At 33.8% G+C, this 24,128-nt stretch overlaps 1 protein-coding gene across 4 annotated transcripts in view; it reads right to left on the bottom strand.

Moving 5' to 3' along the window:
• ZDHHC21 (zDHHC palmitoyltransferase 21) overlaps positions 1 to 24,128 on the bottom strand; it is a 59,970-nt gene that overhangs the window by 29,911 nt on the left and 5,931 nt on the right. The window contains exons 2-6 of one of the 4 annotated variants that reach the window (XM_072841395.1): positions 21,887 to 22,024; positions 16,052 to 16,134; positions 14,606 to 14,704; positions 7,387 to 7,498; positions 5,123 to 5,261 (exon numbers count right to left, since the gene is read on the bottom strand). In XM_072841395.1, the coding sequence (XP_072697496.1) occupies positions 5,123 to 5,261; positions 7,387 to 7,498; positions 14,606 to 14,704; positions 16,052 to 16,088 (387 nt within the window). In that variant the 5' untranslated portion in view covers positions 16,089 to 16,134; positions 21,887 to 22,024. Of the gene's footprint in view, positions 1 to 5,122; positions 5,262 to 7,386; positions 7,499 to 14,605; positions 14,705 to 15,934; positions 16,135 to 21,886; positions 22,027 to 24,128 lie in introns of those variants that run through there. The other 3 variants (XM_072841393.1, XM_072841394.1, XM_072841392.1) reach the window with 3 other exon arrangements.

A 24,128-nucleotide genomic window follows, 5' to 3' on the forward strand; every position in this document is an offset into this window, starting at 1 on the left:
TGCAGCAAAAGTGGTTCTGAGAGAAGTTCATAGCAACAAATGCCTACTTTAGGAAAAAAGAAATGTCTCAAACCACTTATCTTTATACGGTAAGGAACTAGAAAAAAAAAAAAAAAAAAAAACAACCAAGCCAAAAGTTAGTAGAAGGAAAGAAATAACAAAGATAAGAGAAAAAAATAAATGAAATAGAGACTAAAAAGACAATAGAAAATATCAAGGAAACTTAAAGGGGATTCTTTGAGAAGATAAACAAAACAGACAAAACTTTAGCTAGACTCACTAAAAAAATAGAGGACAAGGAAAATCAGAAACGAGAGAGGAGACATTACAACTGACACCACACAAACAAAAGGATCATATGACACTACTATAAAAAAATTGTATAGCAACGAATGGGACAACCTAGAAGAAAATGAATAAATTCCTAAAGACATACAACCTATCAGAACTGAATCATAAAGAAATAGAAAGTCTGAACAGACCAATTACTAGGAAGGAAATTGAATCAGTAATAAAAAACCACCCAACAAAGAAAGTCCAGAACAAGAGAGCTTTACTCGAAGAATTAATTCCAACCCTTATTTCAAAATCATTTTACAAGATCTCCATTAATCTGATACCAAAATCAGACATTAGAAGAAAGGAAAATCACAGGATAAAATCCCTGATGAACATAAATGCAAAAATCCTCCACAAAATATTTGCAAACTGAATTCAACAATACATTTAAAAAATCATACACCATGATGAAGTAGGATTTATTCCAGGGATATAAAATGATTTGACATCTGCAAAACAATCAACGTGATACACCACATTAGAATGGGGGGAGAGGAAAAAAAGGAATCATGATCATATCAATAAATGCAGAAAAAGCAATCTATAAAATTCAACATCCATTCACAATAAAAAAAAAGTCTTAAAATTAGGCATAGAAGGAACATATCTCAACAAAATAAATTCCATATATGACAAGCCCAGAGGAATCATACTCTGTAATAAAAAAGCAGAAAGCTTTTCCTGTAAGATCAGGAGTAAGACAAAGATGCCCACTTTCACCACTTTTATTCAACTTAGTACTGCTTGTCAGAGCAATAAGGCAAGAAAAAAAATAAAAGGCATCCAAAATAGAAAAAAAGTAAAACTATCTTTCTTTGCAGATAACATGATATATACAGAAAACCTAAAGACTCCACCAAAACCTGTTAGAACTAATGAGTGAATTTAGCAAAATTACAGGATACAAAATCAATATACAGATATCAGTAGTGTACCTATAACACTAATAAGAAACTATCAGAAAGGGAATTAAGAAAACAATCCCATTTATAATTGCATCAAAAAATACCTTAGAATAAATTTAACTATTGAAGGGAAAGATCTATACAGTGACAACTATGCCACTGATGAAAGAAATTGAAGAAAACACTATTAAATAGAAAGCTATTCGATGCTCATGGTTTGTAAGAATGAAACATGCTTAAAATGTCCATACTACCCAAGCAAGCTGCAGATTTCAATGCAATCCCTATCAAAATTCCAATGGCATTTTCCTCACAGAAACGGCACAATCCTAAAATTTTTATAGAGTAACAAAAAAAAAAACCCTGAATAATCAACCTTGAGAAAGACAAATAAAGCTGGAGGCATCAGAGTTTTTGCTTTCAAACTATATTAAAAACCTTTAATAATCAAAACAGTATGATAGTGATATAAAAACAGACACATACATCAATGGAACAAAATAGAGAGCCCAGAAATAAACCTATGCATATATGATCAATTAATTTTGACAAGGAATCAAGAAAAATGGAAAAAGGATAGTCTCCTCAGTAAATAGTGTTGGTAAAATGGGACAGCCATATGCAGAGAATGAAAACATACCTTTATCTAATACCATGCAAAAGCACTTTATATCCACTTTTTCTCCTACATTTTTAATCTTTTTTTTTTGTAGATTTTATTTATTTATTCATGAGAGACACAGAGAGAGAAGGGCAAAGACATAGGCAGAGGGAGAAGCAGGCTCCATGAAGGAAACCCAATGCAGGACTCAATCCTGGAACTCCAGGATCATGCCCTGAGCCAAAGGCAGATGCTCAACTGCTGAGTCACCCAGGTATCCCACATCTTTAATCTCTTAATAGTAAACGTTTGTTTACTATTCTGAGGGCATTTTGTCAACATTCAGTATGCATGTAAATATATACTTAATAAAATATATATTTATAAATACATATATTTCTGAGGATTCAAATACCATCACCTATAATCAGTTTTCCTGTTAAAAAAACAAAAACAAAAACAGGGACACCTGAGTAGCTCAGGGGTTGAGCATCTGCCTTTGGCTCAGTGCATGATCCCGGGGTCCAGGGTCGAGTCCCACATCGGGCTCCTCATGGAGAGCCTGCTTCTCCTTCTGCCTATGTCTCTGCCTCTCTCTGTGTGTCTCTCATGAATAAATAAAATATTTTTTTAAACCCAAAAAACAAAATAGAGTGATCCTTCCTGTAATTGGTAGAATTTTCCCAAAGTTTCTGTCTTTCATTTGGAGATGGAAATCAGTTTGTCTTGAGTACTGAAATTTCTTCAGTCTGTCACCAGTCTCCCAGCAATACCATCCAATAGTCTGTAAAATTTTCATAAAAATTAATAGGCCAGGGACTCCTGGGTGGCTCATTCAGTTGGGCATCCCACTCTTGGTTTTGGCTCAGGTCATAATGTCAGGCTCCACATTCATTCAGTGGGAAGTCTGCTTCTCTCCCTCCCCCACTACCCCTCCTCACCACTTGCACACGTGTGTGCGCGTTCTCTCTCTCTCAAATAAATGTTTAAAAAAACTCAAATGAATGTCTATTCTATATCCGATACTTTTACATGTGTTATCTCATTTAATCTCTTATTATTCACATTTTCCAAAAGAGAACACTGCAATCCAGAATGCTTAAACATGGTGTCAAAGATTATACGTACAATAACAAAAGCCAGGCTTTGATCCTAGGTGTGTCGGTTTACAAAGCCAAGATCATTCTACTACCACGGTTGGCAAACTCAATATAGAGAGTTAATATTTCAGGTTTTTTGGACCATATGTACCTGTCACAATTACTCAACTCTGTTGTTGTAGCCTAAAAACAACTGCAGACAATATGGGAACAAATCAGAGTAGCTGCGTTTCAGCAAAACTTTATTAATAAAAACAGGTAGAAGGTCAAATTGCCAATCCCTCCACTATACTATAATGCATTTCCTCCTAGGGAACCTCTATTAAGTTTTCATTAACATGACCGAATTTTATCTCTCTCCCTCTCACCTTAAAAAATTATGACCTTAATCTTACTGGGTAACTATTATTTTAATGCTTTTCTTATTAGGCTCAATTACTTGAAACAGGTTACTCTTAGGATATGTTCAACCTTTTACATATTCTAACTATAATGCCAATTATATCAGAAATTAATCTATAAATGAGATGAAACATTTCTAAAACTACAATACTAGCATGCACTAAATTCTCAGTGTGAAAATGTCAAACATCCATATTTAAAGTTCTCCTTTTGAACTCTTTTCACTTATTAGTATCTAATATTAATTGCTCAATCTATATTTAATAAGCATAATCACCACAAGGCCCCACCTAATATACACAGCCAAACAACAATAGCAAATACTCTCTTTTAATTATACAAAATGGTCATATAGAAGGGCACACGGGTGGTGCAGTTAGTTAAGCATCTGAGTCTTGGCTTCAGGTCAGTCAATTCAGATCGTTAAAATGATTTCAGGGTTCTGAGATCAAGCCCTGAATTCGGCTCTATGCTCAGCAAGGAGTCTGCTTGGGACTCTCACTCTCTCTCCTCCCTGTCCCTCCCCCTCACTCATTCTCCCTCTCTCTAAAATAAATCAATAAATCTTTTTTAAAAAGATCATATATATAGAAATGACCTAAAGACACAGAACTTAAAGACCTTATTCTTTAGAAAGACCCTTCTCTCACTTATTCCAAAATTTAGCTATGTGTACCACCACTGAAATTGTTATTTTTAAGATTTAAATGATATAACTAGGAAAGAAAAATTCCCCTTCTCCATGGAGGATTCTGGTCTTTTGTCCCTTTATCCCATCCTACCTTCCTTCCTCACATGCGCAAGTGCATCCTTGTGCATGCTTTCTTTCTGTTCTGCCTGTCTGCCTCCTTCTCTGTCTTACACACACATACACGCACAGGGTATCTCAAAAACACAATCCAAGTTATGCACAAAACTAGGCTGGAATATCAACTGCCAAAACACATAAAGTAAGATTCAACAACACAAGATCAGATTCAAATCCCAGCTCTACAACTAAAATCATATGAATAATTACTATCTAGCTTTGTGCCTTCATGATCTACCTATTTAACCTCTATAGTATGTTTGCTCATTTATAAAAATGGGAGGAAAGTGTACCCACCTCATGTGGTTGTTGTATGCATTAAAGTGAGAACTGAAACATGCCCACAAGCATGGTATTAACATTTACATAGTCAAGTACTTAACACATGTTGCTGCTATTACCACCACAATCACTCCTACCATCATCAATCTGGGGCAAGCCTTACTAAGGTCTATTGTTACCCTGTACAAAATGACAAAAGCACAGTTTCCAATGGTATATATAACAACAACTTTTTAAAGGAGCTTGCAAATTCTTTTCATTGTTAAAAGTCCGGGATGGGGGGGGGGGGGGGCGGAATCCTTTTTCTTAAAAATGTTCCTTCGAGAACCTTTAAAAAAAATTAAAGCCTATTTTTCTTCCTGAAAGGAAACAAGAAGTTAACATTTTTCAGTTACTCTCTCATCATTGTAGGTATTTTTAAACCAAAACATATACACTGAAAGATCTAATATGTTGCTTTTTAAAGAAAGTCATTGAGCCCTAATAAATAATCAAAAATGGATTTGGTTAAAAGGGAATGTCAGATTAGGGCACTTTCTTAATCCCGATACATTTTAAAATTCACCAAGTTTGGAGTTTATTTTTGTTGTTTTTTTTGTTTTCAATCTTCTGCACTTAAAGGAACTGCATGTTAATAACTGTATACTACAGCCACTCTAAATTAGTGGATATAAATATTTCTTACCAAGTTACGCTTTTTTACTGGAAGAAAGTAATAATAGTGGCAGAAAGAAAACATCAGTGCATAAGAAGTAAGAAGTTCCGTGTAGAAACACAACTGCAGAAAAAGCCAATGATTATCTTCACCGACACAATTGTTAATCCTGAAGAAAAAAGGAAAACAGAAACAGTATTTTAAACTTTAGTAAGACATATCCTCAGGAGTGGTAAAACTGAAAACAAACGCGAACAACTTCACGTATGCTGAACTTCATGGAGATAGGCGAACACTCTTAAACCTATGAGCAAACAGTGCGCAGGAACAGACGTACTATAAATATGCCACCTCACATTTGGAAAGCACTTTCTACTTTACAAAGAAGTCCATGGATATGATCTGCCTTCTACTCACAGCCACCCGGGGTGGCAGGAAGAGCAGATGGCAGTCTCCTTGTTTCATTGGTATGGAAACAGGAACAAAGCAGTGAAGACACTCGCCAGAGGAAGTGATAGTGGCCAAGAGAACAAGAACCTTCTATATATTGCTCTTCTATGACAGCATCCCAGCTGTGGAGAGCAATCAGAATGATTTGAGGTAGGAGGACAGAAACCTGTCACACTGACATTACTGTTAAGCACTCCCGATTTTTACTACTTTTAAAGTCTATCCTGAGGGGCACCTGGGTGGCTCAGTGGTTGAGCATCTGCCTTTGGCTCAGGTCATGATCCAGAATCCTGGGATCAAGTCCTATATGGGGCTCCCCACAGGGAGCCTGCTTCTCCCTCTGCCTATCTCTCTGTGTCTCTCTCTCTCTTCCTAAGTAAATAAAATCGTAAAAAAATAAATTCCATTCTTAGTTGCTCAAAATAAATACACATCCGCAAGTACTTATAAATCCTTAGAGCTACACTTCCACCTTGAAAATAGTGAATAGTAACTAAGAACAGTAATTAATGTCAAAATCCTAAACATTATTCTAAAAAAGGTTACACAATTGAGTTTTTCAGTGTGGTTACCACTTGCCTAATAATATATGTTTCACCTAGCCTTTTTTTAAAAAAAATCTATTATAAACAGATCACTCAGGTTTAGATAATTACTTGAGAATTAATCTGTTTAACTTCAAGGCACATTTTTTTTAAACATCAACTATATATTATACACTATACTATCCTATTGATGGACTTAGACAATTTTAAACTTTTTTATACAGTAACAAAGTGCTTTTATCTAAAATACTTTTATTTTTCCTAATCTTGGGAAATTACCTTCTATTTAAATAATCACCTTATGGTAAAAATCAAATTTTCACTAAAAGCTCGCAAATATTAACTTGTGCTATCAGAGTAAGTTACCAAAAATATGGGAAACTCTAAATTGATCAGCATCATCAGGCAAAACTAAACTCCAACCTTGAGTCAACTATAGATAAATGCAGTTATAAATTTAAGAAGCCCATTATGCAGTTAACTTTGTATATATGCATGTATGTGTGTACAAACATAAATATATATGTATTTAGATATATTTACAAAGTGCTACACTATACTAGTTTAAATATTTATACAGAGATCCCATGCTAGGAAAACAGAATTAAATACAATATCTTGTTCACAGATTTTTGTGACAGCTTTGAAATGAGATACAATGCAGAATTCTCACAGCATTTGTTTTTAAAATTCTATTTCTCAACTGAACTGTTTTTAAAAATATTACAAGAGAGCCCCCTATTGGCCAAAAATGTTGGCAGTTCAGCAGAATCAGCTAACTACCACTTATACACACTCAGCTTGCATGTAATCTTAATACTTGTGTCCAATACATAATATTGAAAAAAGTTTACAGGGGGAGAAATGAGGTTATCAGCATTTCTGAAATGTGTTATTCTTTAATTAAACAATTGTAAAGGGAAATACAAACAATGCAATGTATACGGTTTATTACAGTTAGAAATAATAACAGCTACTATTTAAATACTTTCTATGTGTAAGATGCTACACTAGATGCTTTACATACACTGCTTCATTTATACAACCATCTTAGTTCTTTTGTACATGTGGATGCATCTAAGTGTCAGTTTTCTGCTTGAATATCTCCTTATTAGAAAAGACAGGATCTATGTGCAAAAATGACTTTGGCAGCTGATAGAACCTGACAGAATAAAGGTATCCTTACTGAAGGAATTTTAAAAACTGCATGACTTTAATATAACTTTAATTTTAATCTGATAAGTACTGTGATTTATTTTTTACTATTTTTTTACTAAAATTAAATCATAAATTTCTTACCATGGACAGTGATGATCCATTCTCCTAACACAGTGGCCACAGCGGCTACAGTGATGGGAACGCTTTGGTCTCATCAAATTACATTTGTTACATAATTCCCAGAACTCCCTTTCTAGAGAAGGAAATTAAAATCCATTTAATAAAGGCAAATGACTAATGTTGAAACTTAGCAACAGCAGTTTAGATTTTATAGAAGTCATTGATATATATGTCCAAGAGACTTTTCTTCTTCTACATCTTCACCGTAAAAGAGTTTGCCATAAATATTGCTTTTATTTTTTTATTTAAATTCAATTTGCCAACATATAACACCCCGTACACATCTTATCATGTGCCCTCCTTAATGCCTGTCACCCAGTTACCCCATCCCCCACCCAAATATTGCTTTTCAATGCATGTCTTACTCTATACATTTCTAATTTTAAACACTGTAATAGTAAAACACTATTAATAGTCAAACTAAGGAACAGAAAATAATGTATTTGGGTTTGGGGTATATTGCTATAAGTAAAATTTAATGACAAAACCCTAAAGTATAAAAAAAAAAAAACCCTAAAGTATAACCAAATTATATTAAAACAATTTTATGTAAACAAATTCATTTCTAGAAATTTTATTAACTAAAGACTCTAAAGAAGAAATAATGCTGAATCCTAGTTTCATTAAGAAGTCAAAATCAATCCTATAAACTCATTAGAAAAGAGAGAGCATTCCCACCCCATAACCGTTTTATATTTTTAATAACAGTGAATTTATTTGGGAGTGTTTATGGGAAAGGGTTAGAAAAGGGTTTCGGAGGTATTAGAATGATTTCAGAAGAAGATTATGAGAGAATTATTATTTAATGAAAATAAGGGAGTTCTTTACAAAACTCTTACCACCGAGTAGCAATTTTCTCTACCTTGTAATTAAAGATCACACATTTAAGTTTTGTGCCAAAAACATTAAGTTTACAGAAAGCCATTTATTTTCATTATAATTTTTTCTAATCAGATCTTTAAGAACTATATGAAAGTCATCTACCAAGACAACTGCTTTATTATTCAGAATGTATCTCTTTAATATTTGTTGAAATGGAATTTTACTTTTACAAAATTCTTAAACCCTCCATCACTTATATTTAAACTACACTCTAATCTTGTTAAAAGCATGGGCATAGTAATAGTAATAGTAATAAAGCCTAGCTACCATATTGAGTAAATACTAGTATATGCAAACTATGAACCTAGCACACAATAGGTGGTCACTAAATGCTTGCTAAAGTATGAGAAGTTTGAATTTAAAAAATGACAGATTTTAAATATAAGTAAAAGAAGATAATGGTAGATAGTGTTCCATTTTCTAAAAAGATACCCTATTTTAATTCCATTATTTTAGTTTAATGGCCAAGAGTAAAATCAATATACTGGAATTTTATATAGTGAAGTATTAGGAAAAAACTCTACTATAGAAGATGTCAATAATAATAATAATAATATCAAATTCATTGATCCAATAATACTGAATAAGTTGAGAAATTATCATTTGCATTTAAAATTTCATTTTTAATTATTGATATTCAATTTAGTTAACATATACTATATTATTAGTTTCAGAGGTAGGATTTAGTGATTAATGAGTTGCATATAACACCCAGTGCTCATTACATCAAGTGCCCTTCTTTATACCCATCACCCATTTCAACATATCCTCCCCACCCTCCTTCCCTCCAGCAACCTCAGTTTGTTTTCTAGAGTTAAGATCCTGCTTTATTTCTTATTCACAGTTCTTATTTTAATAAAAAACTTACATGAAAGAGCAACATTATTTAATTTAGACATCTAAACTAATATTGTTTAACTGTAAGTGAAATGAAAACTCATTTCATATGTAGCACAATACAATGTCACAAGCAAATTACTCTTTCCCCACTTAGCTAGAGATGCTCTCAACCATCCCAATGTTAAAACTTTGAATTATATATTGCAAGAAATATAGTCAGGAAGTAGACTCCCCCTGATAAGCCAATTTTCATTAAAAGACAATATAAAATCATTAGGTTTTAAACCAGTGCCTTAAAATATAAATATAGTGTATTCATTATTAGTCATTTCAGCATACGAGAGTCTAAAGAGTAAAAATCTTTATTTCATACTTAAAAATGTTATCTCCTCAGAAAACAAGCCAGCATTTGGCTATAGTGCAAGAAAGCCTAGAACTGTGTAGTCTATTCCACCGGGTGGGAAACTACAATCCACAGGCAAATAAATCCAGGCCACCACCTGTTTTCATGAGCTAAGAATAGTTTTTACAATTTTCAATGATTGACAATAAGAAGAATGTGTGATATGTAAAAGTCTTGAAATTCAAATTCCAGCCATACATAAAGTTTTATTTGAACACAGTTCAAATGAATACTCATTCATTTACATTTTATTTCTGGCTGCTTTGGGGCTACAATGGCAGAGCTGAGGGGCTGTGACAGAGATTGTATGGTCTATAAAGCTGAAAATATTTACTATCTGGACTCATACAGTAAAGAAGAGTTTGCCAATCTATGGTCTAGATCATAAATTTGTTTAAAAAAAGAGCTTGAGCCATTCTACTGGCTAAATTTAGGATACTATAAAGTATCTATAATGGCTTTGAAAACTCACATTTTCTCACACACGTACACACACACACACACACACACACCTATGTGTTTAGAGGAGAAAAAAAAATCACCATTTTAAATATCTAGAAATTTAAAGTAGCATCTATGTTTTTGCCTTGTATAGCAAGAAAAAAGATCCATCCATCTTAATCTACCCTACGTATCTATAAACCATTTCTTGCTCTTCTCCTTTTTCTTCTTTGGGGTTTATTCATTTCAAATGTGCCCTGGTAACTGACATATTCTGATGTCTGAAGACTTCTGTACTAGCCATCTAATATAAAATAAATGCCTATAGGGAAAAAATCAGAAGGCAGAATGCCATCTGTAACTGATGAAAATAAAGATTTTATTTATTTATTTATTTATTTATTTTTAAAATAAAGATTTTAAATTTAAAAAAAGGCCTATGGGAGAGAGAAATCAATTGCTAATTTATGATAGCTATAGAAAAATTGACAACCGGCTTTTTTTAAAGGAAAGAAAAATTTTAAAGAAAAGAACAATTGAAAAGTGACTTTTTTAAAGAAAAGAAAAATCAAAACATAAAGCAAATTAAAGAAGACAAACTCCACAAATGACTCGGTAAACCTAAGTGACCTAAGTAAATAGTATCACAGTATCACATTGTGTAGCATGGATCCTCTTAAAGCTGTAAATGCATAAATAAATACAAAGCAAGATTTGGTTTTGTTTTACTTATCCCTCAGAAAGAAAGTAATCACATTCTATTTCAGACTTTTAAAAAACTTGCATATTAGGCCTTCTCAATTACTGTATTTAAAAAACACGAAATAATGTTTTAGGGAGGAAAATATAACTTGAAACTATGAAAATCAATACAACATTTGGCTCTTTACAGAGGTTTCCTGACAGAATCACTTGACAATGTAGAAAATAAATGGCAGTAAGTCTTTAACAGATCTCCTTTAAAAAGCAATATAAGTAATGGAGAGGAGGGGACTGGGTGGCTCAGTCAGTTAAGCATCTGACTTCAGCTCACATCATGATCCTGGAGTCCTGGGATCGAGTCCCACATTGGGCTCCCTGCTCAGCTGGGAGTCTGCTCCTCCCTCTCCCTTTGCCACTCCCGCTGCTTGTGCACTCACACAATCAGTCAAATAAATAAATAAAAATTAAAAATAAAAGAAATGGGGAGGGAAGCAAAACTACAAGTGAAAACATGACTTTGAGCATTAATAGCATATGTGTCCCTACATGTGTGCTATTTTGGGGTAAAATTTCAAGGGACATTATCACACAAATTTTAAAGGTGCTACATTTTTTAAAATTTGGAAAATTTTGTTCAGTAACAGATACGTAAAAGTCTTGAAATTCAAGATTTTTGAATTTTGCTCTACTCAAAACGCCTCTAATGATGACAAAAACAGTTAAGTCAAACATGTAAGTTAAGAACTTGATGATGAAAATGTTCTAAAATTGACTGTGGTGGTGCACCTGCCTGGCTGGCCCAGTCAATAGAGCACACGACTCTTGATCTCTGGGTTATGAATTCAAGCTCCACATTGGATATAGAGCTTCCTTTAAAATATAAATAAATAAAATTGATTGTGGTAATGGTTGCACAACTCTGTGGACATACTAAAAAAGCCACTAAAATGGGTGAATCATATGGCATGTGAATTATACTCAATAAAGCTGTTTTTTCTTTAAAGCTAAGAGACTGAATGAAATCATTTTATAACACTTGGAAATGACAAAGTAATATTTCTATATTTCAAGCATGCATGGGATGAATTTGAATCATATAAATACATGTTTAATGATTTCATTTGACTATTTTACCTACATGCCCAAAAGTTTATAAAAATCAAATTCTGGGGATCTTTGTGTGGGACAATGAAACATTCTCTTATATTCAAATGACCTCATATATTTGGTGAGTCATTCTATTTAAAAAAAAAAAAAAAAGAAACAAAGTCATGTAAAATATTTCAGAGTTAATTCAATTAAAACATGGTTAAAACTGGGGCACCTGGGTGGGTCACTCAGTTAAGTGTCTGCCTTCCGCTCAGGTTGTGATCCCAGGGTGCTAGGATCAAGCCCCGTGTTGGGCTTCTTCCTTAATGGAGAGCCCACTTCTCCCTCTTCTCAGCCTCTCCCTGCACTCATGCTCTCTCTCCATCTTTCTTTCTCTCTCTCTCTTTTTCACTAGCACAATCTCAAATAAATAAAATCTTTCTTTTTAAATGGTTAAAATCAAAAGTATTAGGGCTTAAGTTTACTTTTCTAAAGAATTCAATTATATGAAAACTGCTCAACTTTAAAACAATGATGAATAAATATCAGTTTTTATAGCCCCAACTCAAGTCATGCGATTTTTTCACAGTCAAAATTTTGTATTTTTTACTATGTTAAAACCATATTTGCAAAATAATCAGGAAACCTACACCATGAAACACATGATAACTTCAGTTTTCCCCAGAATCAAAGCAAAGGTGAATAAAGGGCTAAAATTATTCATCTCTATATAGATCGTGGTAAAAAAAAAAAGGGGGGGGGGGATGGAGACAAGTATTTGGGTGTCACAGCACTCTATGACAACCTGCTGTGTGACCTATACAGAACAATCTACACTGGGTTATTCAGTCTACCTACCTCATGCAATTACCATGAGGATCAAATGACAGGAGATAGTAAAATACTTTGGAAACATTAAAAAACAATAAATGAAAAAAAAATAAAAATAAAAATAAAAAAATAAAAAAAAACAATAAATGAATTTTTTTTTTCATTTGGACAAAAGGTAAGTCTTCAGGACTCAGTGAAGAATAACAGGCCAAATGTCAACTGAGTTCAGAAAGAATGCAGACATCCAAACAGCAGCAACATGCCATGGAGTCCTCCCATCATTAGCTAAAGGTAACACAGCGCTTTCATGTCAATTCAATTAGTCCTGAGGACATAACTCATTTGGCATTCATTAAAACCAATGTTTTTTAAATGTTTAACTAGCTAATTTTTTTTTAAATCATAAAATTCCTCTTAAAAACTGCAGTTCTCTGTTTTTTCTTTAAAAATTGTGAGATCTAAGAACACTGGGCCTACATGACAATTTCACCGTAGCTGCTGTCTTTAGATGGGAGACTTTCAGTATGACATCGTTCTTCGTTGGCCTCTCTTACTGATTTGTAGCATCTGATACATGCAGGCATTTGAGTTTCTGACTGCTGCAAACTAAAGATTTTGTCAGAAATGGGTCCTGAGTTAGGAAAGGCTTGCTTCTCTAATTTCCTGGAAACACTGGGTTTCAGAGTCGAAGGAGGCAATATGTTTATTAACATGTTAGAGAGCCCTTGATTTAGGCTACTTGAAGAAAGAGATTTGGTACAAATTGCAGATTGCCACCCTCCCTACCCCAAAACGTGTGCATGTGCGCACACACGAAAACTGACAGTGATACTGCTTCTCTAAGTAAATAGAAGCAAAATATTTGACACAGTTCTCAGAAATTGCTAGTCATATAACCATCAGTGTCATATCATTCCCATTTAATCATTAAACTTGCAAGGCCAAGTATGTCCCTAAACAATGGCTCTCAGCAACTTAAGGGAGGCTCTTTAAGTGACTTGCCACTAATCTAATTTCAGAGGGAATTAATAGGTTCCCCAATTTTTTACACACTGGAATCACCTGAGATCTTTGAAGAGTGCTGATATCTGGCTCCAACCTCCATACGTTAGGATTTAATTAATACAGGATTGTGATCAGGACACTGACATTTTTAAAAGCTCCCTTGGTGTCGGCAAGGCTGGAAAGCACTGAAGTACTATAGGGAATATTCTGGTTCTCTAATATCCAACAAAGTCACAGAAATTCCTCATTAGAAGAAAGCACAAGGAGTTCTCAAAGCTTATATAGCAAATGATCAAAAAGTGCAACTGAGGAAAGAGAGTACCTGAGGTTTACTATACCTGGCATATAATAATAAACAAGCAATGCATTTTCAGTGTATTGAACCACATTTCTGTGGTTCAAATGGTTATTATGCAATAAGGGAGCCCCAAATTACCTTCAACAGACACTAGAATAAAAAGCCTTCTAATTTTTTCACTGAGTTGTTAAAACTTGGAAAAATGTAGGCAATTGTGTCATTATACTACAAATATTTACTCTAAGCAATATTCAATTTATAATATCACAAAGAGAGGGATACCATCAAAAAGAATCCTTTTAAATAAAAACATATCAGGTAATTATATATCATTCAACAAGCATTTACTTGTGACAGAGATAGGCACTAAGGATAGAGCACAGAACAAATGAAGAAAACAAAACAAAAACTCTACACCCTCACAGAGGCTATTATGTAGGTCTAGGGTGGGAGAAGAGAAAACCAAATAAACAGGTAAACTACAAGGAGGCAGGGATTGGGGGATACCAGGGTCAGCTGGGATTTGCAATTTTAAAAAAAGAAGTCTAGAAAGGAAACATTTTTTGAGAAAAGACTTGAGAATGGTGTTAGAGTACTTTATAATGAATACATGCTAAAGACTATAAAATACATTCACAAAGGTAATAATGCCAGCAGAACAAAAGTGATCAATCTGAAGAGTGCCATACCTCCATGTGGAATCTTAGGGTTCTCAGGGAGTCTTCCTGGATCAGTAAATGAGGCCCTCACTAATGCAACCAGACAAAATATGGCAATGCCATAGAATACTTTGAAATAAATAAGAAAGTTAAGTAAATAAAATTAGTCATTTGTTCTTCAAAATATTTTATCAAAAAGTATATTGAAAGTTTAAAAGCATGTTTTAAATAATGCCATCAGGATTAATAATTTTCAAAAAATAAAATGGAAAAATTAAATGACTAAATAAAATAATTAAGTACTAATGCATTTCATTCATCAAATAATACAGCCAATAGACTGTCTCATACATATTAATGTTAAATATTATTTTGCATAACTGATAAATTTGCTATAAATCAGATTTTTTATTAACAGATTCCTTGCCAATAATGGCATAAATGAATAAGCACCCTTTTAATTACTAAAAGTACTATATTTGACAGAATCAAAGCAGCATTTTAAAACCCATCCTACAATTATACGTTTTCATCACCTCTAACAGGCTATCTTCAAAATTATTTTGAGTTAGTTACATCCAATTGCTCCTTTCAATGGATCTTAAGATATCGATGTAATGTGAAAATAAAGAATCTAGAAATTTTGAGTTTTTAAAAGAATAGTTAGAAAAATAACAGTAAGGGAAGAGGGAGGAAGGCAGTGCACCCGTAATAGGAAACTTAGTTTGAATGCTAACACCAGAATGGACTGCATGGTACTGGTCAGTTTTACCACTTGTATAACAGAGATTATATTTCCTATAGCACTTGTGAGGCCAAAATGACATAATGTACAAGGAAACTGTAAATGCCATGTACATGTAAAATATTTCATTTCAATCTTATTCTTTTAATCATAAGCAAGCCATCACCAAATGAACCATAGCAGAAAATAATTATCCAAGAGTTCAGTGTCACCATAATCCACATCATAATCCATAATTTTTGTATCATGAAATTCTCATTTCTCAGTAATGTGGACCATCTTCATCCTTAAAACTCCTTCCACATTTGAAATAAGTACATAATAGAAACACTTAAAATACACACAGACACACACAAAATAGCACTACTGTGTCAGTTTCATTTTAAACGAAACAACCTTTAAATCTTTTGCAGAGTTAGATATGGAGATCCCACACATATCCAACCCTGCAAAGTATATAAAAGCCAGTTTTTTTCAAAGCTTCCACAATTTAGTAACTTAATATTAACAGCACTAATAATATTAAAAGAAAGGTTATCACAGTGATACTATATGCCAAAAATATTCACAATGAGAAAACTAATTATATAAAGAAATAAAGATCAGAAACTTACTTATTATTAATATGCCTGGAATATGTCCTTCTTCATAGTGAGGAAAGAGGACAATTTTGGGAATTAAAACAATATTGTATAACCAGACAAAGACAATCAAACCCATGCAGCACCAACCATGTGGATCAACAACAAAGTGAATCCGGAGACCCATTTTTGCAGTCCCACAACTGCCTGCCAACCCACAAGGAATGACGATCCTAAGGAGAGGTAACAAAGGAAAAAATTAGTTATGTAGAAAAAAGTACTTGACTAAGACAAAACTATGTTACTGGCAACTATAAAATGACACCGAATTTTCTTTGTATGTTTTTGACAAAAGGAAACACATTGGAATACAAAAAGAAGTTTCAGGATAGTCAAATTTCATCATGAGCTTCAACTAATTTAATTCCAATCTTCACTATGAATTGCTATCATAGAGGATAAATTGGCAATACCTTCTGAAGCTAAACACAAGTCTGTCCTTAACCCAGCAATTCCACGTGTAAACCCAAGAGAAAGGAGACACATATTAAAAGATATGTGCGAAATTGTTTAGCAGTTTTAATCATTAGACTAACTGATGGTCATACAAGTCAAAATACTTGGTCATACAAGTCCCTCTTGTGGTGGGAGGGGTGTTACTAACTACAAAACGACATAAGGAAAACGTTGAGAGGCTAGAATTGTTCTGTATCTTGACCTGGGTATACACATATGTAAAAGTTCACTGTTCTATACACTTAAGATTTGTGCAATTTTAAACCACAATACAATGCCTTAAAAAGTCATTTTGAAAAGTTATGATAACCAGAAAGTAACCACAAAACTGCCAAAAAATATTTAAATTCACAGAACTAAGCCCTACTAATCTTATTACTATCAATTCAAGAAGACCCCTGTTTAAATGGGACTTTTTCATATGAGTGTTAACAAAATCAATCTCCCGAGTAATTCTATTTTCATGGTACCAAAAGAGTGATTTAAAATATATGCCTACCTTAGTAGATAGAAATTACTCTGTAAAGTCAAGGGGGCACTTTTCCCATTAAATACAATGGAATAATACAATAATAAAGTAGGACAATGTTTCTCAAATCTGTAGGCAAATCAGAATCAACTGAGGAGCTTTTTAAAAATACCTTATTCTTGGGTCCTATTCCAGATCTACTGAATTATAATTCTTTATGGAGTAAAGCTCAAAAACCAATAAAATGTTTTAAAATGTTCCCCACGTGTCTCTGATAGAGCTGACTGATATCTAAAGACCACCGATCCAAAAGCTTCCCTAAGACTTCAATGTTAGGGCAATGAGTTGACCTCAGTTCAACAAATTTATTCATGGAGCCACCACAACATACCAGTTATTATAGATACAATGAGGAATGAGATGTGGTCTTTTTTTAAAGTAACTAACAGTCTAGTGTGGAAGAGTCACAAACTGGGTTTAATAGAACATGTTAAGGTCCAGATATGTGGACAAGATGGCCCCAGAGGCATGGAGGATATGGACTAGCTAAATTTGGGCAGGACTCCCTATAGATGGTGAAATCTGAGTTCAGCTTTAAAAGAGTAAAAGTTACCCAAGCAAAGAAAAGTGGCAACAACACTGTAAACAGAAGAAACATCAGGAAGCATACAAGGGCAAAAATTGTAGGAGGTATTACAATTGCCATCATAAGTCATAAAGTGTACAGTGGAGCATGAAGGGTATTTATACTTTAATAAATTATTGAAACTCTGGTGTCAAGGATAAAATTAAAGATCAGTTAGGCTAAGGAAAGACAAAAGCCAAAATTAGGTTTGGAGAAGAGATCAACTGAGGAAATAGTTACAATAAAACCAGTATGTTTTACTAACTGACTGGATATTAGGGGTTACAGAGGAATGAGGCAAGAAGGACTCCCAGATTTTCATCTTCTATCCCTCACTATCATCAGTTGGAGAGCCTCAGGATCTCACCCCTTAGGGGCCTTGCCAATGTTCTTTAAAGCTACAAAGATACCAGAACAAAGAAAAATGATTTAGGATTAGCTAATTTTAAAGTAATACCCTGATCCTATCATCCTTAGAACATGCAAATACTGGAGCAGTAGGAAAAAAAAGACAAGAAACCAAATGCACCACCACCCAACTGTTTAAATCAGATATGGTCTAAATTAGTACTTATGTATGAATTTTAAAATAGAAATAGTGCCTAAGCCTTTAAAAAAGTAAAAGTTGAACTTCATCACCTTTTAATTAGAAAATTAAAAGACCTATCAGTATCATTAAAGTGAGGAAAGTCACAGAGGATAAAGTGTGCTATTTAATTTACTGGGTATCATTGTTTTAAAAACTAAAGGAGCTCAAATACAAATGATAAGCTGTCTACATAGCTAAAATGAGAAACATTAAAAAGAATGTTTATTTTTACAGCCTTGCCAACCATCAAGTGCCAAAAGAAATGACAGAAGGCTCTGTCTCTCAACATGTTCAATATTATTAACTTCATGTACCTTCTTTCTTGTAATGTTTCAGTTCCAGTTAGGACTGAAAAAAACAGACTATGAATTCCAATAATTACAGAGAATAATTTCACTATTTATTTCTAAATTTATTAGTATTAGAAACAGAGAAGCCTACAAGCCAGCAAAATAAGTAGCAGAATTAGCAAATACTCATTAATTTTTTTGAACTCTATTTGTATTCTCCTCCACCAGAGAATAACAAATTTTTCTTATGAGATTCCTCACAACTGAAAATACTAGATACTGAAAGGTAGAGTCAAATGTGTCTGATTTTCCTGCATGTAAGCATATGTAGACAGCAAGCCCTAAAAGAACAAGCATCCCCAAGGAGAAGTAAGTAAAGAACAGAAAAATAGAACAAAGAATAAATAAGATGTTAAATTCTTTTTTAAATACCTGATTAGTGAAAATTAATGCCACATAAGCTTTACAGCTAGATTGCGGAGAAGCAAACAGTAGTCTTCCAAGAGCTCCAAATCAGATTACAACCAGAAACACATAACTGGTAGAGTTGCAGAATCACTCCACTCAGTTAATATCTACTAGGCGTGGCTTATGGCCGAACAGAAACTATTACACATCCTGAGCAACAATCAAACTGAACACAGTGCTGCTGCTGGGTCTTAAGGATGGCATTTGTAAAATACTTTCATTAGCTGGAGATTCTAACATGCTAATTTATACATTAAAAGGTGAGTTCATAACTCAAACTTTGATGTAACTAGTGGACATACTGGTACTTCCACATTTTTTAAGATTGCTATCTGGTGACTCTACTTGAGTGCTGTGACTAAGTTCATTAATGATGTAAATTACTACAGCACAAACTGTTTTTTTTAAGATATTATAATTCAACTCTAATAAACTGGACTACATAAATATTTACAGTGTCCAAACTATTCTAGGAGAAAACTAGCTTTCCTTTCTTGCCTTTTTAGGCCACTAAATCTTACTACGTATTTTCCTCAGGAAGAATACTAGAATCACTATGAAAAGAAGGGGATGGAAAACTATTAAAGGACAGAAAACGATAACATCAAAAGGCAAAATTTAGGAAAGGATAGAAATTAGCCAAAATGATTTACAAGAAATCTAGCCAAATGTTCTCTTTAAACTCAGTTTTATGTGATTCTCCACATCAGCCTTATGAATGTTTCATAAATATTGAAAAAGTATTCCTTCTCTCATCCCTCCTATCTGAAATGTCCCTACAATTTAGCTTACTCTATTTAAATTCAATTCATACTTTAAGGTCAATTTATTTTTTTTTATTTTTTTTTTATTTTTTATTTATTTATGATAGTCACACAGAGAGAGAGAGAGAGGCAGAGAGACATAGGCAGAGGGAGAAGCAGGCTCCATGCACCGGGAGCCCGATGTGGGATTCGATCCCGGGTCTCCAGGATCGCGTCCTGGGCCAAAGGCAGGCGCTAAACCGCTGCGCCACCCAGGGTTCCCTTCAAGGTCAATTTAAATCTCACTCTCCAGATGAAATTTTTCCTGCCACCTCAGTTCACAGTGATTTTTCTCTTCTAAATTTCAAATACAAAGTAAAACTAGTAGAAGAAAATAGCAAGTAGTTTTACAATCTTGAAATGAGGAAGTCGTCTCCAACAAGACCACATAAATATTAAAATTTCTGAAACCTAAAACTTACTGCAAGCAAAATTAAAAGACAAAGTATCCCTTTCAAAAAACATTACAATACATGACAGGTAAGAGGCATACAAAGTAAATACACAGAGAAGCAATTCACAAAGGAAAAAAAATAATGGCTAATCATTATTGATTAGGAAAATATGAAATAACTAGGCGTGTTTTTTATCCTTTGTATTCACAAAATTTTTGAAAGACATGATTATCCAATGATGAGACAGCATGGAGGAAAGGACATGCTCATCCATTACTGGTATGCATGTAAACTGATACAATCATCTTTATAGGGCAAGTTAGTAGGATCTATTAAAAAATCAAACTCTTTCACCCAGCAGTTTTATCTCTAGTAACAGCTACCAAAGTACTCATTAGAGTGTAGAGGTATGTACCCATTCAAGGTGTTCCACATGGTGCTTTTTGTAATCACAAAAATTGGGCACAACGTCAAAGTTCATGAAGAGGGAAGGAATGGTCAAATAAATTATAAGACATCCAAAGTGTCAAGCTACTATAATTTTAAAAGAAAACAAGAAAGGAAAAAAAGGAGGTATATCTAGACCTGCATATGGCTACCCACACATAGTGTTGAATGAAAGAAAGAAGTTATGAGAAAAAAGCTTAACAGCGGTTTCCTAGAAGAGAGGGGAATAATGGAGAGACTAGGAAAAGGCATAAGGGAACACTCCAGTTCCCTCATGAAGATCTCCATCTCGGTACGAATTTGAGGCACACAGGTTGTGAATTTGTCAGAAGTCCGCAAACATACACTTAAGAATGGTGCGTTTCATGGTATGTAAATTTACCCTTTAAAAACCCCTATATACCAACATTGAACTCTAGTTAATGATATGTAGGCTGAAACATCAGGGAGGGGGCGGAAGGCAGAAATGTACTGATGTCTGCAATTAAGTATGAAATGGATCCAAAAAAAAAAAAAAAAGTGGGTTGACGGGTAGACAGAGAGATGGATGAGCATGTGATGAAGTTTAATAAAATATGAGTTGCAGAATCGAGGTGATAAGTATTCAGATATTACACCACAAATTTTTTTCAACTCTTCTGCTTAAAATTGTTCATAATTCAATTGGAGGGGAAAACAAATTACAGAAAAGTTTATATAACATGATTCTTTCTTTGTTAAAAAAATACATATAAATAATTTCTCAATATTTACAGAAAAAAATATAAAAGAAAACACATCCACCAAACTGTTAACACTAGTGGTTATTACTGAGCTGAGGAAGGAAAGAGAGTGAGAAGAAAAGCTTTCACATTTTATGTATAGATTATGTGTTCTTTTAAGTTTATTAATAAACATATGCACTTCTAAATTCTTTTCAACCAACTGAAAAATAAAGGTAGCTGAGGAGGTTCTGATTAGACACTACAACCTTTTACACAAGATGTTTAATTTAAGCCTCTCTTTGCCACTATATTTATCACCCTAAGATTAAATGCTTTTAAAACATTTTTTAAAAATAAGAATAAAAATAAAATTAATATCTTTTAAAATGCAGTATAGAAGCATCAGCTGTAAATCCATATCAGATTTGTATTTCAGGAGGATGTTTCTGAAATTCATATTACTTACAGATTACTTTTCTCTATGGAAAAAGAAATTTCTTATTTAAAAAAATGTCTAGCTAAAATTTAATATGAAAAATTTTAAATAAACATAATGCAACTACAATTATCTTTTTCTACAAATGAACAATTGTTTCATGCATCTAAAAATAAGACTTTGATGATACTATGCCACATAATACAGAAACATATCCCCATGTAAAATTAAATGTAGACTTACCACTTGCAAATTCACCAAGATGTGCTGTAATTTTTCTGGTACTTGCATTTAGAGGTTTTATCTTGATTCATTCTTTTTTTAAGAATTCATTCATCCCAACAACTGGATCTCTCCTCAATGAGAGTTCTCGATGAGAATCTATTAATTGTTTAAACAAATAATCTCTTACAAAGATAAAAATTGTAAGTCACTCAATATTTCATGAAAATGTCAATTACAAAAGTTTTAAATTCAGAAATAAGATGGCTCAACTCCACCTGATTTTGTGTTTTCATATCCTACCCATCCCCCCAAAATCTGCATTTGATTACCATTATACAGGAAAGTTTTCTCTTTTGAAAACACCCAGTTCCCATAAAATCAAATTAGTATTGTGTGTCCAACATTTGGGCTTCATCAAACTTCCTGACCACAAATCACAAAATGACAACAGATTCTGAGATCACTGATGAGACAAAATGCAATGTAACGTCCCTCAAGATGTGAGGCTGGAACTATCCAATCACAATTGATAAACATAAAGAGTTTAAAATAGAAGCAAGTTTTAGTTTAAAATGCTTTAAGGAAAAAAGTTATCTTCCTATAATGAAACATTAAGAGAATCAACCATAAAAGTTAGTTTCTACAGTTCAAGCTTAAACAACCATACTGTAGCATTCTAGATAACATACATACACCAATTCAGTACTTATTAATGGAATTAACATCTATTGACTATATACTATGCCTTTGCACAGGATACAGACAAAAAAGAGATGGGCCCCATCCTCAGTGGAGACAGACTAATAAATAGACAAGATCCATACCATGTAAGACAAGGTAAGATAGAGGGCAAGAGGGCAAGAATGCACCTCATCTAGGAAGGATGTTGGTTCAGGGAACTTTTTTCAGTTTTGGGAATATTTATGTATATACTAGGTTGTAGTACAAAAGGTATTTCTTACAGCGAGTAAAAGATGTCTGGAGAGAGTGGAAAGTGCAAGTTAGCTAGTCAAAGAATGGAGGCTCTTCTGAACAAGGAAGAGAAATAAGCAAAAGTATAGAAGCAGGCAGAGAAAACCTAAACAGACTGAAATGACTAGAGTCATTGCATATGGTAGAACGGAGTAAAACATGTTTAACCTTTTGAGCACACTCATCTCCAAGAAATATATTTTATGACCTCACCAGTATACACAGAAATTTATGACATGTTTTATATTCATTATATGAAATATATAATGGAAAAAATGTAATGAAATATTTGCCCTTACTACATGTGATGTACTCAGACACTGCTATCCTATTTTATCCTAGTTCACTTTAATAAAAATATATAATGTTGGGTCACAGACCACTAAAGAGATTTCATGACTCACAAGAGTGATCTAAGAGCAAAAAACACTGTTAAACCATGCAAATGAGTTTGGACTTTGCACTGAAAACAGTGGGAAACCATCAAAGGATTTTAGGCAGAAGAATGCCATGAGGAAGTTCGCATTTTGGAAAGAACAGCAACACTGTGAAGAATGGACTTGGGTGGATGGATAAAGCTCCCAAACGGACTACACAAAATAAGCTAGGCTTACAGGTTAAACCTGGTGAGAAATGAGGGTACCTGGGAAAACCAAAAACAAAGACTTATAAGGGGAGTGCAGTGGGACAGAGGTGAAGAAAGAACACAGGGCAGGAGACATGCTGGAAAAGGGCAAATTAAGAATTCTATGAGTAAAACTGGTCATACTTGGTGATCAACTAGAAGCAAAGGGCAGATGGTAGGACTGCTCCCAGGTTTTTGGCTTAGGGACTCCATGAAGGGCGGTACCATTCTCCAAGACAGGAAATGAAGGACAAGTTAGAGGAGTTTCCTAAGCATACTGCTTAGCAGAACAAAAGGAAACTATTACTAACTGAGGATGTGAGAAATTCATCAAAATCATTAGCACTGCATTTCCATTCCCTTTATAGACTTTTTTTTTTTTTTTTTTTTTTTTTTATGATAGTCACAGAGAGAGAGAGAGGCAGAGACACAGGCAGAGGGAGAAGCAGGCTCCACGCACCGGGAGCCCGATGTGGGATTCGATCCCGGGTCTCCAGGATCGCGCCCTGGGCCAAAGGCAGGCGCCAAACCGCTGCGCCACCCAGGGATCCCCCCTTTATAGACTTTTTTAACTCTATTTTCTCCCAGTGTCAATTTTTCTATAGCCATGATTTTTAGATTGTCAAATATAATTTGTTTCTACTCTTACTTTCTAAGCTAATT

This window comes from Canis lupus, chromosome 10, assembly GCF_048164855.1.
Source record: "Canis lupus baileyi chromosome 10, mCanLup2.hap1, whole genome shotgun sequence".
Classification (NCBI taxonomy): Eukaryota; Metazoa; Chordata; class Mammalia; order Carnivora; family Canidae; genus Canis; species Canis lupus.